Source organism: Lontra canadensis, unplaced genomic scaffold, assembly GCF_010015895.1.
Source record: "Lontra canadensis isolate GAN:19392208 unplaced genomic scaffold, GSC_riverotter_1.0 scaffold13, whole genome shotgun sequence".
NCBI lineage: Eukaryota > Metazoa > Chordata > Mammalia > Carnivora > Mustelidae > Lontra > Lontra canadensis.
In genome coordinates, this window is record NW_022631007.1 from 12,892,603 (window position 1) to 12,909,849 (window position 17,247).

At 44.8% G+C, this 17,247-nt stretch overlaps 1 protein-coding gene and 1 long non-coding RNA gene across 2 annotated transcripts in view; one reads left to right on the top strand and one right to left on the bottom strand.

Annotated features, from left to right (window-relative positions):
- LOC116867778 lies at positions 1-11,028 on the bottom strand. Its single transcript, XR_004382662.1, has 3 exons — positions 10,980-11,028; positions 929-935; positions 1-63 (listed from the first exon to the last, which is right to left on the bottom strand). It is a non-coding gene; the product is annotated as an uncharacterized LOC116867778 (long non-coding RNA).
- SPP2 (secreted phosphoprotein 2) overlaps positions 4,898-17,247 on the top strand; it is a 26,610-nt gene continuing 14,260 nt past the window's right edge. Inside the window, exons 1-6 of the mRNA XM_032857544.1 lie at positions 4,898-4,913; positions 6,354-6,455; positions 10,972-11,157; positions 11,248-11,372; positions 15,283-15,405; positions 16,519-16,626. Of these exons, the coding sequence (XP_032713435.1) occupies positions 11,076-11,157; positions 11,248-11,372; positions 15,283-15,405; positions 16,519-16,626 (438 nt within the window). The 5' untranslated portion in view covers positions 4,898-4,913; positions 6,354-6,455; positions 10,972-11,075. The remainder of the gene's footprint in view (positions 4,914-6,353; positions 6,456-10,971; positions 11,158-11,247; positions 11,373-15,282; positions 15,406-16,518; positions 16,627-17,247) is intronic.

A 17,247-nucleotide genomic window follows, 5' to 3' on the forward strand; every position in this document is an offset into this window, starting at 1 on the left:
CTGTAGTCCAGCTGCAGAATTCTGGATTTAAGTCCCTTCTTTGTGAGCTTTCCTCTTTAAATCCTTGAAGATTTGAAGAGGAAGTAAGGGACACCGTTTCTGCCCCTGTTAAAAAGAGAGGAGGCTTTCGTTTTCAGAATGAAAAGCACCTGACTGGGACGGAGCATTTTTTTAGGCTCAGAGAAGGGAAGATAAATTCACTTGCATGGAGCACGCGCGCTGCCTGCCTCTGGGTCCACGGCGCCTGGGTTAATTCTCCCATATTTCACTTTCTCATAGAATATAGACAGGCCGTGGCTGAGATGGTAGGAGAAGGAAGGGCTGAGCTGAACCATGCATGACCCGGGCTCCTGCTCTCTGAAACCTTCGGGATCTGCCACTCCCCAGATAATCGATAATGGAAATGGCGTGGGTCAGAACACTGATGGCCGCCTCTTTTCGGTCCTTTGGGTTGCTTTGAATTCATTTCTGGAGATGGGGCAGGGATGAAGGGCAGATGTGAAGTGTTGAGCGTTCGCAGTTTCTCTCCCCCTGGCCGGCTTCCCCAGCCCTCTGGGGAGTAGACGTTTTTGCTGGGTTCCTCAGGCCACCCCGTATTGTGGGGATGATCCTGGTGAGGGATAGTTTGGGAACAGACACCGGGCTGGCGAGTGGACAGGAGGAAGGGGGTCTGGCTGGCTGGATTCGAGAGACAATTTATGGCATGTGGAGACTGGGTCATGTCCTGCATGTGACTGCACGCTCATGTGTGTGTGTACAGGCACACACATACTCTGTCTGACCCTCCTTGTTTCCCTTGCCCCTCTCTCCCTGCAGTGGCCATGCCAGACCTCCACCATCCTCACAAGCTCTGGCTCCCCTGCCCCCACCTCATTCTTGGCAAACAGCCTTGCACCTACTCCCCCATCCCCAAGGGTTCTCACTCAACCTTCCTCCTCCAGATTTAGAGAACTCCCTAAACCCAGACCCAGGGATTTCTCCTCTTCCCCATCGCCACACAGGACCTGTCCTTCATCTTCTCCAAGTCAGTCCTCCCTCCTGTGTGTCGAATGCCACCTGTTCCCCTCTGTGCACCTCAGGTTAAATGTGGACCACAGCTCCCCACTTTAATTTAACCTCTTTCCTTCTCAAGTGACTGTCTCTTATTGGAAGTATTTCCATCTGCTCAAACCTTTCCTACTCTCAAAATGCTAAGCCTCTGCTCCCCAACTTTCCATTGGCCTTTCTGTCCCTTTCTTTCATGGTCTGGGTTGTCACAGATGTCCCGTATTCATGGCCTTCATTTCTTTCCCTCCCACTCATGCATCAGCTCTCCTTCTACACAGAACACCTCTTCCCAAGATCACCAGTGAGTCCAGCGCTTTCCCACCCAACAGCTTTTCTCAGTCCTCTTACCTTGTTTCTCAGCAGATTTGACACTGGTGATGGTTTCCATCTTCCTTCTTCTCCTCTTCTCTTGGCTTTCTGGAAACCACAGCCTGTGAGTTTTCTTCATACCTCTGATGGCACATTCCCAGTTGCCTTTGGAACTCCTTCTATGCTCCTTGTCTATTAATGATGACTTTCTTAGGGCTCCGTCTTGGGCTTTCTCCTCGTGCCACTCTGGGGCCTCTCATTCATGCTCACAATTTCAGTTACTGTCTACATGGTGTCAGGTTCTGGATTTGTAACTTCCAGCCCAGGTCTCCCACCTGGGATCCATGTCTGCTTATCCAATGGCCTCGCTGCCTCTCCGCTCACACTGTCCAGTGTTTCCACCAGCCATGCCAGGTGGAAATCCTGGAGTCCTCCTAGGTGCCCTCTCTCCTCTCACTTCACACCCTGGCAGTGGTACCCCAAATGTCTCCGAAATCTAACCACTCTCTTCTTCTCCACTGCTACTAGCCTCATCCCAACCCTAGCAATTGACTCCGACCCTCCCTGTTCGCTATGCACTATGCACTTCCTCTAGACTCCACAACTGGGCCAAAGTGCCCTCCTCAATGCGAAAACCTGATCATGCGACCCTCTTGTTTAAAGCTCTTAAGCAGCTTCTTGATGCTCTGAGGATAATGACCTTGGTTATTAACAGAGACCGTGATACTCTTCATGATCTGGTACTATTTACCTTTCTAGCCTGGTCTGACTCATGCTCCCCCTCCCTGAGCTCTACCCCCTCAGTTCCTCACAGGGCACCCCAGAGAGGGGCAGTAGATGCTATGAACAGGGAGTCTGGGTCAACGGGTCTATGGTGGGGAAGCCGTGTGATTTCCCTACTCAGAGGGGACCTGCTCTCTGCTGCTGGGCGTGTGCTCATTCTACACCTTCTGCCTGAGACTCTCTTTTTCTTGCTTCATTGGTTCCAGCTCAGCCTTCAACCCCCATCCCAAGCTCAGACTCTCGGTGACACATGTTCAGAGGACGCCATGCTATGCTGCTAGGTGCCCCCAAGCCTCCTCTGATGTTCTTTGTCACTATAGTCATTTTGTGTGTACTTACGGGATCTTGGATGAATACTTATCTCCCCACCCACCACAGTGTAAGCTCCCCAAGGTCAGGAACCATGTCAGGTTTGCTTCCCGATGTATAACCAGTGAGCAGTACAGTGCCTGGCATATGACTGCTGGCAAATGTTTGGTTGGTGAGCGAATGCCTAGGTCAGGTGCTTGCTGGGAGGCACTCGTCACTGGTTTCCTATGTCTCTGCACATCTGCCTTTGTTGAGGACAATTTGTTTCAGGGTTTTCATATGATGAACAGCCTTGGAAGATTGAGACAAGGTCTCTCTTCAAGACCAAGGACAGGTGCACTAACTTTCTGATAGGAAGGTAACGTCTTCCTCTGGGAGAAAGGGTCGGCACCCTACTACCCGCTAGGAAAGATCTGGGTTCTCTAGAAGCAGGAATCCTACAGCATGGTTGGTTGTATCTGTGGGTAGAGTCTGGCTCTTCTTCATCGCCCAGGCGGACCCGGGGCTCAGGTAACCAACACGAACCATGCGGGTCCCCTGACTGTTGCTGTCACTGACAGGCTGCCCATCATCTCTAACACGGGAGTGTTGGGTCTTCTCCCAGCTGCCATGCCCATCCCTGGCTGGGTGAAATCTCAGTCAGACCTTTCACAGTTCTTGATATAAATTAGATTATTTTATTCATTCTGCATGTTTCTTGGACTTTGGTGTCAAGATGTGGGAAAACGAAGCACGAGAACATCATGAACCCAGGTCCTTTTCGGGCCTCCATGAGACAAACCGCATCTCGGGATCACTGCTGACGGAAGTGGAGGCTTTGGTGAGCAACTCTCTTCTTTCCTCTCATAGTTGTATGTTCTCTTTTTTCTTCTTCTGATGTGTAGTTTTTTTTCCCCTCTGAGTTCTTTCATCTCTGCTCTTTTCCCTTTCAAGTGGTTAAGCTAGTTTCTCGCACAGTGTTTGCAAAATCGTAGTGGGGATTTCTAAAGAGGGAGAACGTTGCATGTTCTGGAAAGGATGGTGGGAAAAGCCCTGGTTCAGAAGTTAGGAGACATAACTTTTAGATCTGTTCCCGTGTAACTAGTTATGTGAGATGGAGCAGGTCATGAAACTCTGGCTTCCTCATCTGAGCTCATGCATGCATTCATTCATTCGTGCCCTCATTCATTCTACAATCACTTTTTACATTATTTGACATAGGGGCGCCTGGGTGGCTCAGTGGGTTAAGCCTCTGCCTTTGGCTCAGGTCGTGATCTCGGGGTCCTGGGATCAAGTCCCACATCGGATTCTCTGCTCAGCAGGGAGACCGCTTCCGCCCGCCCCCTGGCCTGCCTCTCTGCCTACTTGTGATCTCTCTCTGTCAAATAAATAAATAAAATAAAATAAAAAATCATTTGAAATAAATGACGCCATTGCTTCCTTCAAAGGACTCACACTCTAATAAGACAGATGAGAGAATTCAAGATCCTAATGGGGTGTGAAAAGCACAATAACAGAGGAGGTCCTGGGCACCCACTGCAGGGCCCATGTGGGTGGGCAGAGCAGCAAGAAGGAATCACAGTGAACCGTGCCGGCAGCTGGGGTCTCAGCCCAGTCTTGTGGGGCAAGTGCTTGGCCAGGAAGAAGGCCAAGAAGAAGGTTTCAGTCAAAGGAAGAAGGAAGTCCCAACAATTCCTGTTGAGCCTTGACTAACCAGGCTGTGCCTCTACCTATAGATGGTGTCCCTGGGGAGAGTCTTTGTCACCCCTAGGGCCATGAAAAGTGTACCTGCCGGAAGGCAGCAGGACAACACACTGAACTCTACCATTAACCCTACCATCTGGGCCCCGTCATCTTGTCTGCCCAAAGGGGGTGGAATCAGTATCCCTCAGGGGATGGTTGTGGGGTGTGAGTGCTCGGCACATGGCAAACATCCAAGCGACTGCATCAAAACCAGGGGAACACTTCGAAAATTATTCATGACTTGAGTTTTTGCCTCTTTGAGAACATGACCTTCTCCCTACTTGGCCCGGGATCTCCATCTGCCTGGGCTGGGAGGAGGGAGCAGCGACAAGAACGAGAATCCTGTGGGGAACTAGAGGTAATTCTCCATTTCCAACTGGCATAATAGGATTAGGCTGTAAGAGGTGAGGCTTGAGAAGCAGGATACTGTCTTGAGAAGGCTTTATAGATTCTTTATTCCTTTACCTTGGTCTTCTCCCCCATCACCTTTATCACAGTCATCCGAAGGAAGACAGGGCAGTGCCAGGCATCTGGCCAGAAGATGCCAGACTCTCATCATTATTTATATCCATGTGAGTCAATGAAAAGAGCTGAAAAATCCTCAGCCCGCAGGGGCTGGCTGCCCTTCCAGAAGCCTGCAGGACAGAGCCATGCTGGTCCCCAACTAGCTCCCACTCCCCATGTTCTTCAAACAGCATATGCTTGAGGGAAATGACTGGTCTGAAAATAACCACATCTTACAGGTAGGAAAAAATATTTACTATCTCTTATTAATCGCAGAAAGGCACAAAGTAATCCCAAGATTTTGGAAGCATCAAGGAAGCTTTTCGATAAATCCTTGGCGGGTATTCAGAGATGGAGCCCGCAAACATGTCCACTGATTTACATTTTTTAAAAGGACAGAGTGTTGTTTTAGAATTCTCTGGATTCCTGTCTCTTAGAAACGCTGTTGTGCTCGCAAGGGGTTAGCACAGGATTAGACATGGTGACTGGAAGTATAAAAGTCTGCAAATTATCCTTCCTTTGGGGGTTATTGAGTTCTGTAGTTTGCTTTGCTCTTAAATGGTGCTTATTTGCTGCTTGTGGAAATGGAAACAGACACAGGATTTGTTCCAGGTCTGAGCACACGGAGTCGAGGGGCAAGGACACCAATAAGGCATCTCATTGTGTTTCTCGCTTTTTTCGTGAGAGGATGACATGTGGTGTTGTGCATTCAACAGATAAAGAGACGATTGCTATCAAATATTTGAGGCATTTCCTCCCACTCTTGAAATTTGAAATTTAATTTCTTTCCCTTCCAAAATAATATTTGACATATTTTAAAAAGCCAAAAAATGCCGTGAGGCTTAGAGTGAAAAATAACAGTCTGTGCCTGACAAGGAATGGCGACAAACCCTTGAAAGTCTTTTGCCTGTTTGTTCTACTTTTTTACGTGTATATTTCTAAATAATAGGCTTGTACTGCTATTTGTAGATTTTTCGATTCCTGGGACTTCCTACTGTGGAAGACAAGGATTCCTTCTTTTAATGTCCCCTCCCCACCCCCACCTCCATGCAATAAACATTTCCCAGAGGTGCCACTAACCATCGCTGTTCAGTGCTCATGTGATCATGACTATTTCTGCATTTTTCACAGCAACGCAGCATGTCCTTTTGTCGTTGCCACTGTTGCTCTGTGTCAACTATTTGGGAGTCTACCTTCAGGTGGACTTCTGAATAGAGGGGAGGTCATGTGACTGACCTGGCCAACAAGCTCCAGAGCATTTAATAGCTGATGTGAAATTCTCCAGGGCTCTCTTGGCATTGGGCATTACCAATTATCCATGTTCTAGAGGATGACTGTTCCATCCATCCAGGTCTTTTGTGACTGTGATGAAGAGCATCTCTTTTTCAACTGGCAGAGAGCATATAGCATAAGCAAAAGATAAGATTTGATTGTTTTAAGCTACTGTGGTTTGGAGGTTGATGTTGGTTACCCCACTGTAACCAAAATTTTCCTAACTGAGTTCTTTCCTGAGCAAATGTTTATTTCTCCTGGAAATAGCAATGCGTCATTTAAAAAGATTTGCTTAATTTTCTCTGTACCAATCAGAAATACAACTCAAAGTCTACACGAAGGGTCTGAATCTCTTCTCAGAATTCTTTACCAGAGACTCTATTAATATTATCCTTTCTCTATTCAAGGGTGACCCTCTAGCCTCCTGCACAATTGTCTTCCTGGGGGTTCTCATCACCTCTCTGCTGTGGAGCGTAAATCCCTGGTGACTTGTGTTTGGTCAATGAGATGTAAGCAGCAATGTTGTGTGTGACCTTTGGAAAGTGTGTTAAGAAGAGGCTCATCTTTCTCTTTCCTGCTTCAAGCTGCATGGAATAGAATGTGATGGCTGGAGCTCTGGCCGCCATTTTGGACCATAATGATAGGATATCCTGAAGGAGTCCAGATCCCTAATAATTGTGGAACCTCCAGACAAGCACTGGGCTGCCTATCATCACACTTAATTTTTTTAATGTGAAAAATAAACTTAAATATCATTTAATCTGGGGTTGAATTTCTGGTTACATGAGGTTGAAGCTGATTCCTTGTACTTAGCTAATTCCTTTGTTTTGGTGAAGCAGATCCTCTTATCCGTTATGGTTTGGTTAAGAAATAGAAGTGACTGTACACCCTAAATATGAGGGGTTTTATACAAAAAAAGAAACTGCTAAATCATTCCTTCACAGCTTTTATCAAAATTAATTCCAAATGGATTAAATAATTAAAATGTAAAATGGGAAATTATAATATATAGGTAAATAATTATGACTTTAACCTGAAGTCTTTCTAAAGATGATGCTAGTAAAAACCAAAAGCAAGTTGAGTGAGGTTTAAAAGAAAAATAAAGTCTCTCATAGGATATATCATACCAAAACTAAAATACATGAAAATTTTATAGGAAACCATAATTAAAACACAGGGCTGCTGATCAAAGTTTCTTTCCTTTCATCAGGGTTTCTCAATGTTGGCATGACTGACGTTTTGGACTGGATAACTCTTTGTTATTGCGGGGGGGGGGGTCTGTCCTGTTCATCTCAGCAGCATCTCTGGCTACTAGATGCCCAGTAGAGTCCTCTGCCCTAGTTATTGACGACCAAAAGTGTCTCCACACATTGCCACATGCCCTTGAGGAGCAAACTCAGCCCCAGCTGAGACCTGTAGCTCTACATGGTAGTTCTCACATTTGAGCATGTGTCCATACCACATAGAGCATGTGTAAAACACAGACAGCTGAGTCTTCTCCCTAGAATTTCTGATGTAATAGGTCTGGGGTGGGGAGCTTGAGAATTTCCTTTTTTAGGAAGTTCCCTGGTGGTGCTGAAGAAGTTGACCTGGGGAACAGACTTTGAGAATTACTTGCAAGTAATCACATCATCCCCTAAAATATGAAAGCAACAATAATATTGACATTTCCAGGACACAGAAATATTACGGTCATAGGTAATCAAGGTCTTGACAGTGGAGCTCAGGAGTTGAGAAACTATGTTCTTACATGAGATTGCAAGACAGAGGCAAAATTTATGATTTATGGATCAGATGAAGATTTGGTTTACATTTGCTCTAAACTTAGTGATTTTTCTTAAGTTTAATATTACTAGAGAGATGACCAAAATGAAATAAACAATGATAAAGATAATATCAATGGATCTTATTAGTCTGTGATGTAGATGTCCATCCATCTTTACTAAAACTTTTCCCAATTGCTTGTTAAGCTTCCCGTGATAAATTTTTTACAAATGTCCAGGGGCTGTGTAAAACAAATAAACAAACAAACAAAAAACTTTGCAACCTTTTTCACTTACAGCTACATCACATTTAATAGTTCACCTAAATAATTTTTGTTGGAATAGCAGAAAACTGCTGGAATTTATGCTGTACACCTTTCAGCAGACAGGCAAAAAAACCCCCAAAAAACAAAAAACAAAAAACAAAAAAAATCATTATGGTCTGAATTTCAACAGATGGCTTATATATATTCCAGGTTTACCAGACATGACGCAGTTTTAGATCATTGCTTTTGAGCACCAACTGCATGCCCTGTGCCTTGTTTATTACAGCCATGTGAACCCACACCCGCAATGATCTATCTCGCGCCAGCAAGCTACAGACAAAACCAATAGCCCTGTGCTGGCAACATTATTTTATTGTTGTCTCCTTAATCTCCTCTATTCTTTTGCAATTACTTTTATTAGTATTGCTCATTTAATGAGACCTTGGAGTTTGGAGCCAGATGGTGCCGTTAGTTAAATCTGGAAGACTCTAATGGAATTGAGTTCAAACCAGGTTAAGAGTAAGAGAATTACAAATCTCTTAGCATACTGCTTTGTGAACCTTTGGCACCCCAGAAATTAGTGTAGGCTCCAAACGGGAAGACACGGATTAAGGTTCAGAGAGACCACGTGGGCTCCTAGCTGACATGTGGTGTGGAACAAACAAGACAGGGCATGCTCCCTGTCTCACGGAGACTGTAGTCTCCTGGAGGTGAAGGACAGTAAGAAGCAAGCAAGCAAGACCACCAGGCACCGTGGTACCTGGTGGGAAGAGGGGAAGCAGAGATGACGTGGAGGGGTGCTCAAGAAAGCTCTCTGAGGAAGTGATAGTTAAGCTGGTGCCCGGATGATGGGAAGGAGCTGACTCAGGGAAAGCAAGAGGAATGTCATCACTGTTTGTTAGGAGGAATAGGGTATTCAAGTTGTGGGATGCAAGTTGTTTTGTGTCCCCAAGGAACTGCGGGGGCACCTGTATGACCAGAGTCTATAGGGGCAAGTCGGGTGGTCCCACACGAGGCCAGAAGCTACTGGACCCAGAGATGTTGCATGGGGCAAATGGAATTTGGACCCTGAGAATATCTAGGTTTTTTTTTTTTTTTTTTTTTTTAAATAACCTCTGTGGCAACGTGCTGATGAATAAGTCCTGTAGAAAAAGTGAAAAAGTGTCTTTGGGATCAGAGCTGTAAATCTTCATGATCCCGCCAGTCTGTGATGTCATCAGAGGCATGATTTTGACCCTTTGTACAAAGGGCAGGCAAGACAGAGGCAATATTTTGATTAATCGAATTGCCTCACGTGGAAATATTAATTTCATACTTGATACCACACTTCCAGTAGGGCACAGTGGTGGCGGTAAATCTACCGGGTGTCACCTCTTCATCCTTCCTGTTGGTAACAATGGCTTGCCTGCCTCTGACCAATATCTTGTTCCACACTGTGTCCCTGATCAATGGCTACAGTTCTCTTCCCAGAGGTCTCCTCTCTGCTCTGTCTTCCTGGCCTAGGTCCCCTCCTCCCCTGTGGGTGCTTCTGCTTCTGTCAAGGTCAAGTTCAGACATACACCCACCTGGGAGTGAGGTCAGGAGGAGTGAGTGAACTGCCAAGAACTCTTACAGCAATGGATGCTTCTCTTGCTGGCACTCATATTTGCCTTGTGTAAGCAGGAGCTAGATCATTCGTTCACTTAAGCTATTCTCTGGACCTGTTGCCTTATACATAACAGATACGAGAAAGTATGTATTGAATTCCATTCTTACTGGCAGTTACCATTTGTTGAGCGATTAATTGGTCAAGGGCTCTTCCAAGTGTTAGTGATTTAATCCTTATGTGATGGTCAATTTTATGAGGCAGCTTGACCGTGGTGCCCAGATACTAGGTCAAACACTTTTCTGGATGCTTCTCCAAATATATTTTCAAATGAGATTAACATTTTAATCAACAGACTTTGAGTAAAGCAATAGTCTCTATAATGGGAGTGGGCCTTGTCCAATCAGGTGAAGGCATCAATATACAGATACTGACCTCCCCTGAACAAGAAGGAATTGTGCCACCAGATTGCCTTTGCATTGCACTGAACTCTCCTTGGGTCTTCCGCCTGCTGGCCCATCTTGCAGATTCTAGACTTGCCATTCTCCACCACTGTGTGAGCCAATTCCTTAACACATCTCTCTCTTTCTCTCTCTGTCTCCCTCTGTGGTCTGTTTGTCTCTCTAAACGCCCTGTTGGTTATGTTTCTCTGGTGAACCCCGATTAATAACACACTTTATATTTTACTATTTATGCCCATTTTAGAGATGAGGAAGTTGAGGCAATAAGCAGAGTGCCTGAGGGCAGACACTTGATGAGTGTGAAGCCAAGATTCCAGGCTAGGTCTTTCTGAGCCACAGCACAATACAGCTTCTCCTGCAGAACTTGAAGGAAGAGAACACAGGGACCTGCTGATAACACACACTATTTACTATAAATCCTCTCTCCTTTTTAGTATTCTCCAGGTACAGTGGGATCTTATAGCATGTGAGAATTGTGCAAATTTTCCTTTAGCAGAGAAGGCTGGTCAATAGCTACGTACACGGTACATGCATTTGACCTATTTAGGTCCTATATATGCAATCCTCTCCTTTACAGTCATAATTTCCAAAAACATCTTGAAATAACACACAATTTCCACACACAGTCAACTACAAGATCTTCAGGAACACAAGAGAGAACTAAACTGACATCAGTTTAAAGTTCACGGTTTTGCTGAAAATAAGATGACATCTCCCCTCCCTTACAAAAAAGCAATTACAATAAAGAGAAATAAGCAGTACATGTGGATGAAATTAAAATAGAGAAAAACAAACAGCGCACACAGAGTCCCAAGCCTCTTGATGTCTCTCGCCGTGGGCTAAAGTCCCATCTTGAGGTCAAAACTTCAAAAGTAGCCTCAAACTGGAACCTTTCCATAGGAAGAGCCAGTAGTGAATATTGACCCCAGGATCAATTGTTTCTGTTTAAGCTGCAGACTGCTCCAGTCAGAGACAGCAAGCCAGGCCCCAGCTGAAAAAGAGCTGTTTGTCACCCCCAAACGCGTAAGAACGATCTCGCTGCTTCTGAATTAAAATGATTCTTCCCGGAACGGAGAAGATGGTGATGAAGATACTGATCTTGTTTGTGCTTGGGATGAACTACCCGTCTTGTGCAGGTAAGGAACTAGAAGACACAGGTCCCCTTCCCCAAACGCTGTGGCCCTCGTGCCTCGTCTCACTATGTCCCTGTGTGCTTGTGGGTCCAGGTTTCCCGGTGTACGACTATGACTCGTCCTCCTTGAGGGAAGCCCTCCGTGCGTCTGTGGCAAAAGTGAATTCCCAATCCCTGAGCCCGTATCTGTTTCGGGCATTCCGAAGCTCCGTAAAAAGAGTAAGTGTATTTACATCTTCTTGATTCCTTTTAATATGTGCTGCTTTCTACTATTTATTTATTTTTTGTCTGTTGGGTACACTTTAAACATTTTTCCAGGTTTAAAAGATAATAGCTAGTCCTCTCTTTCGTACTGTTTTTGGACAGAGAAAGAATTTAGTAACAGTTACTGTCCTAAGGCCCTCATAGCCCGTTTGGATGCAGGATTCTTCTGGGGTGTCTTCCCTCTGGCCTGGCTTCCCATTTCCAGATGTTGCCCTGCATGTGTCCTGCTTCTGTATCCACAGCCCCCATGGTTCCTCTTGAGATGTTTTAGTAAGAACTGCTCATTTATGAGAAATGAGACTTTCTCGATTTCAGCAGTCCTGCTCCTTGTACTTAGAGGCAATAAATTCTGGCTTTTAAGCCCAAGAAATCCCACCTTCCTTTGTCAATTTGGTGTTGGTTTGTTTCCTGTTAGCTTAGGGAAATGGGGAAATGTGAATTTTCTTGGCCTTCCAATGACTCGGTTTGTGATTGGCAAAGGAAGAAATGCAGAAATTCATTTCCAAGGAAATGAGGAGTCTGGACAGAGCGTTACCTTTCCCTCCTCCATCTGCAGGTGACTTCACGGCTTACTCACTGTCCAGGCATGGGAGGAAAAAAAATTCCCCCAGGCTAATGTGTGCTAAGATGGGAGCAGAACCAATAGAACGTGTGTGTGTGTGTGTGTGTGTGTGACACAGAGAGAGAGAGAGAGAGAGAGAGAGAGACAGATTTGGAGGGAGAGGGAGAAGGAGAATGAGTGAGTGAGAGAGATTTATCATAAAGAATTGGCTTATACTATATGGGGGTTTGGTAAATCCAAAATCTGTAGGGTGGGCTGATGGGCTGGAGACCCAGGAAAGAACTGACACTGCAGTTCATGTCTGAAGGCAGTCTGCTGGCAGAATCCCTTCTTGCTCAGGAAAAAGACTGTCTGTTCTATCCTGGCCTTCTACTGATTACATGAGGCCCACCCATATTAAGGAGGATGATCTGCTTTACTCAAACCCACCATATTACAATGTTAGTCCTGGGGTACCTGGGTGGCTCAGTGGTTAAGTGTCTGCCTTCAGCTCAGGTCATGATCCCAGGGTCTTGGGATCGAGTCCCACATTGGGCTCCTTGCTCAGTGGGGAGTGTCCTTCTCCCTCTGCCTCCCCCTTCCCAGTCTCTCAGGAATAAATAAATAAAATCTTTAAAAAAATAAAATGTTGGTCCCATCCAAAAAACACCTTTACAGAAATATCCAGAGTGTTTCACCAGATATCTCAGCATCATGGCCCAGTCAGGTGGACACATAAAATTAACCATTATAATCACCAAAAGGAATTGTTATTGGTTTTTTATTGCTCGGATATTTTTGTTTCTTTTTGGAATAAAAAGCCAAAATATGCTCAAAGTTCAGAAAATATAACAAGAAAGAAGAAACCAAAAGTACTATCTATTATCCTTTCCTCTAAGACACCCACTATGAACATGTGGGAGAAGACCTTTTTGGATCCTTTTCATATATTGGTATGAAACATATTTTTAAAAAGAAAAACAGGAGCATAGTGTAACATCAATTGTAAAATACCACGATTTACCTCAGCAAAGATGCTGGATTTGGATTTTCTCTAGTTGATTCTTTATTATCAAACACTGAGGTTGTCCCACCTTTTTCAAACAATACAAAGTAGAAATTAGTGGGTTGAAAGTGAGTTTGGATGAAAAAGCAAAACCATTAGGCTTTTCTCCTTATTCTGAAAAGAGCGGTTAAAGAGGCAAAGAAAGGCTGCAAATTTATCTCATAGTTCAATAAAATTATCTGTACTCAAAAAAAATCTCACATTTTCATCTTTTAAACTAAGCCTTTTTGTCGTCAGTTTGTTTTCATTGGATTGCTTTAAGGGAATTGCCGGAGCACAATCTGGGTGGAGAGACCCAACAATACACTCCAGCAGGAGAGAGCTTTATTTTTTTATGAGGTTCAGATTTAATATCTAATATTTTAAAATTATGAATAAATGCAGTAATAAATATCGTCGAAGCTGAATTTTTAGTCTCACTTGTTTTCAGAAAACTTTACTTCTATGAGCACTCTTTGTCCACTGTTAGATGGAGATGTGAAGGTCCCCCATCCCAGGCTTGGAGTTTGTTATTTATTTCCAAACATAGTGTTCTAGTTGTGCCCATCCTTCCCAGTGTGTGAGTGGTCTGTGCACTCACAGAGGGTTCTCCCTACCCTCCTCCCTGGGAAGTTGGTTGAATGGGTGCTGACTCAGTTTTGTCAAGGTGGGCTCAAGGACTGAAAAGGACTAGAGTTTTGGAGTCTGAGGGTATGGTTGGGTACTGGGCCATGGCAGCTCCCAACTGGCCTCCCTGCCACCATCTTGTCTCTGCCCCAGTGTGGTCTCTTTGCAGTAGCCATAGTGATTTACATCTTAGTTCTTAAATTCTTCTGAGAATGTCCCCATTGCAATGAGAATGAAATCTACACACCGTCCCATGGGTGACAAGATCATAAATTACATAACACATGTTGTCTCTCAAACATCATAGGGTGTGGTTCTCCTCTTGTTCTTTTTTCTCCAGCAACAACAGCTGGGCTTATTCTGCCCCAGGACATTGGCCTTGCTTTTTCCACACATGATAGGCTCTTTCCCATTCTATAAGCCTTGGAAGGATTTCTCTGGCACTTTCTCTACAGTAGCTACTTCCTCCTCCCTACCCCCATTACCATGCTGTTTGTTCCTTCATAACACCAAAACCTTCTAGAATGACCTTGCTAACTTCTTTTTAAGGTGTTAACTCTGTGGCTGTATGTAATCTAAGCTGGAATCTAAGCTGCGCGGGGTCTCCCCTACTTTGTCTTTGGGGCTAGACACATTGTGGGTGATCTTTAAGTCATGGGATTTCTGTGTCATCAGAGCATCACACATTTGTCACGATGTCTGGAAGTTTCCCCCCGTATCCCACCCTTGGTGGAAAGGAATAGACAATTGTGAGAACTCATTCATGGACCACAGCTGATCAAGCAAGAAGCAGGATGGGATAGTACTATAGGGCAGTAGAGCAGAGATGTACTTACAACGTCATTTCTTATTTCAGGGATTACTAAGAAATTATGGGTCATTCTTTTAGGAAAATGACCCTTAAAAATACAGTTGGTTTTCATTATTTGTCGCAGTTGTGTTCTATAAAGTCACCATGCACACTAAATTAGTACTTGCTGAACCACTGCTCCTGTTCTAATGCCTGTGTCCTCTCCATGTGGCACACCCAAACCTTCTGGTGCTTCGGAGCATGGACAGCACTCTGAGACTACATGTGGGGGCCATTTGAAACAGCAAAATCACCAAGAAAAAACCCCCACAAAAATGAGAAAAGCACACTCCAAAATAAACCATAAAAGTGACACTTGTCTACAGTATGACAGCTGAAGCTAGAAGGCAGAGCTCTGCCTTGTCTGGTCTCAGTAGGGAATGTGTGCATGGGGCAATTCAAGTTCTTTGGCACTCTGTGCCTGTCCATGGATGACTGCAAAGAGACCCTGAACATTGATTTTTGGGATTATGATATATTTTGGTGAGGAGGCACATTTGCAAAAATGGAACCTTGGAATCATGAGGATCAACTGTAAATTAAGTCATCAGAAGTAACATTGACCTTGCAGTTCAGACACCTAAGTTCTGGTTCCATTTTTTTAAAAGAAGTGTTATGTGCCTTTGGAAAAGCACTTCTGGTCCCAGACTGCGGGGGTGGAACTGGGGGATTGCTAAAACCACTTAACAGCTTTCCCAGGGAAGGAGTCTAACTTTTCCTCATTGTGCAGGAAGAAATATTTGTAGCATCGTAAACTTCAGAGGCTCACCAAGGCAAACTGATACTCTGTTTTTTTGTGAAGGTCAATGTTCTGGATGAGGACAGCTTGAACATGGACTTAGAGTTTGGCATTCGGGAGACAACATGCAGGAGAGATTCTGGAGAAGACCCTGCTACGTGTGACTTCCAAAGGGGCTACTATGCGGTAAGTTTGGCAGGAAACACCATATCCCAGAAATTAGCAGGACAAAGCACCTCGCTTCTTCTATGACTGGAGCTGTTCCAAGTCATAAGGAGAGCTTGGCCCCTGCCTGGCATCCAGCCCCACTGGGAGGCACCAACTGTGTCCATACTAAGTTCCCTGGGGAAGGGGTGGTGTGGCTTGGTGGTTGAGGACTTGGGCTCTGGAGTCCATGGTCTTGAGTGATCCTGGCAAATTATTCCCTGTTGCCTCAGTTTCCTGCCTCTTGAAATGGGTAGAATGATGGTTCCAGGCAAAGTGAATACAAAGAGGCCAACCCCAAAGGCAAATTCCAGAGATGTTTCAAATTCCATTTTAAATGAATCTAAAACACCCACTGTGTTCTTGGTGTGAGTTACATTATTTTGTAGTTGACTATTGTGTGATATCTGTCCTCCTCCTCCTCACTGGCATGGACTCCATGGGGTCAGGACCACAGTGTGTTCCATTTTGTATCCTCGGCAACCAGAGCATGACCCCACACTTGCTTTAACACCCATGGGCAAGGGTCTGGTGGATAAGATTAGCGCTAACACTTGCTCTCCTGGGTGTTGGTGTTCAGATGTATGAATTCTCTGGTTTTGTTACTTTATGAGTTTGTTACTTGATGAGTTACTTTGTGTCAGGGTCCCTTCACAACAGTGTAAATTCTGAAAAGGAAATCCTTTGTTTTGTTGTTTCATGGGAATTTTCTCTGTAACTGTTTTATGAAGGACTCAAACCCAAGTGTCACAGTGTCTGTTCCTAACAGAATCCCTCATCAAAGAAGAGAACAAAGTCCTTTGTGTTCTTCCCACTTCCTTTTGTTTCACTGGGAAACTTCCGGGCAGCCCACTCCATGCTCCTGGAGGGAATGTTTGCTCTTCCGGGGGAACTCGTGATACTCCAATGTCTAACAGATCTTTTAAATGTTTCATTTGTTTCTGCTTCAGTCTGAGAAGGTTTCATTTTAGAAACATGAAATGCCTCTCTGAATTCTTCCTTTCTGTTTGCCTTACAGCATCGCCCGAGCTCTCACAGAGGTCCTAACCCGTTCTGTGAGCTCCTGAGGACTGAACTCAGTGTTTTCTTTTGCAGTCTCCAGCTATTTGCAGAAGCACGGTGCGGATGTCTGCCGAACAGGTGCAGGGCGTGTGGGTTCGCTGCCACTGGTCCTCCAGCTCTGAGTCTAACAGCAGTGAAGAGGTAGGACCAGGGGCTTGGTGTCCTCTGGAACAGCACCTAGTAGGGTCTGTGTGAGTCTGTGACAAGCGGACGAGTGTGATAGAGTCACGGGAACATCACCAGGCAGAGGCGAGTACAGCTCTGCTGGCTGGAGTCTTCCCTACACCAACCTTTTTTTTTTTTTCCTCTCTCTCTCTCTCCCTCTTCCACTCTGTATTTCCCAGACATTTGGAAACAGAGAGCTTAAAGCAACAGCTGACAAATCTTAAAAGTTTGAGATCTGAGTATGCAGCTCCCTGACACTGTGGTTTAGTGAAGGGAAAGGGGAGGGGCATTTTTGTCAGATAAGAGTTAAAAATCATTCAGCAGCTCCGCAGTCTAGGTCAGGGCACTTAACTCCATGATGTGCCACTTCTTCTTGGTGAGATGCCAAGAGTAAAACCCACCTGATAATGCAGGGAGAACTGAGTAAGTTGGTGGACAAGAAAGATCTGGTCCAGCATCTGGTCCACAAGAGATGCTTGGTGAATGGCAGGACATGGCTTTCCCCACCCCAAATGTGTTGAAATTGACTTGCCATCTTTCTGTGAAATTAACAATATGTCAATTTATGACTTGAACATGTATTACATATTTATTTGT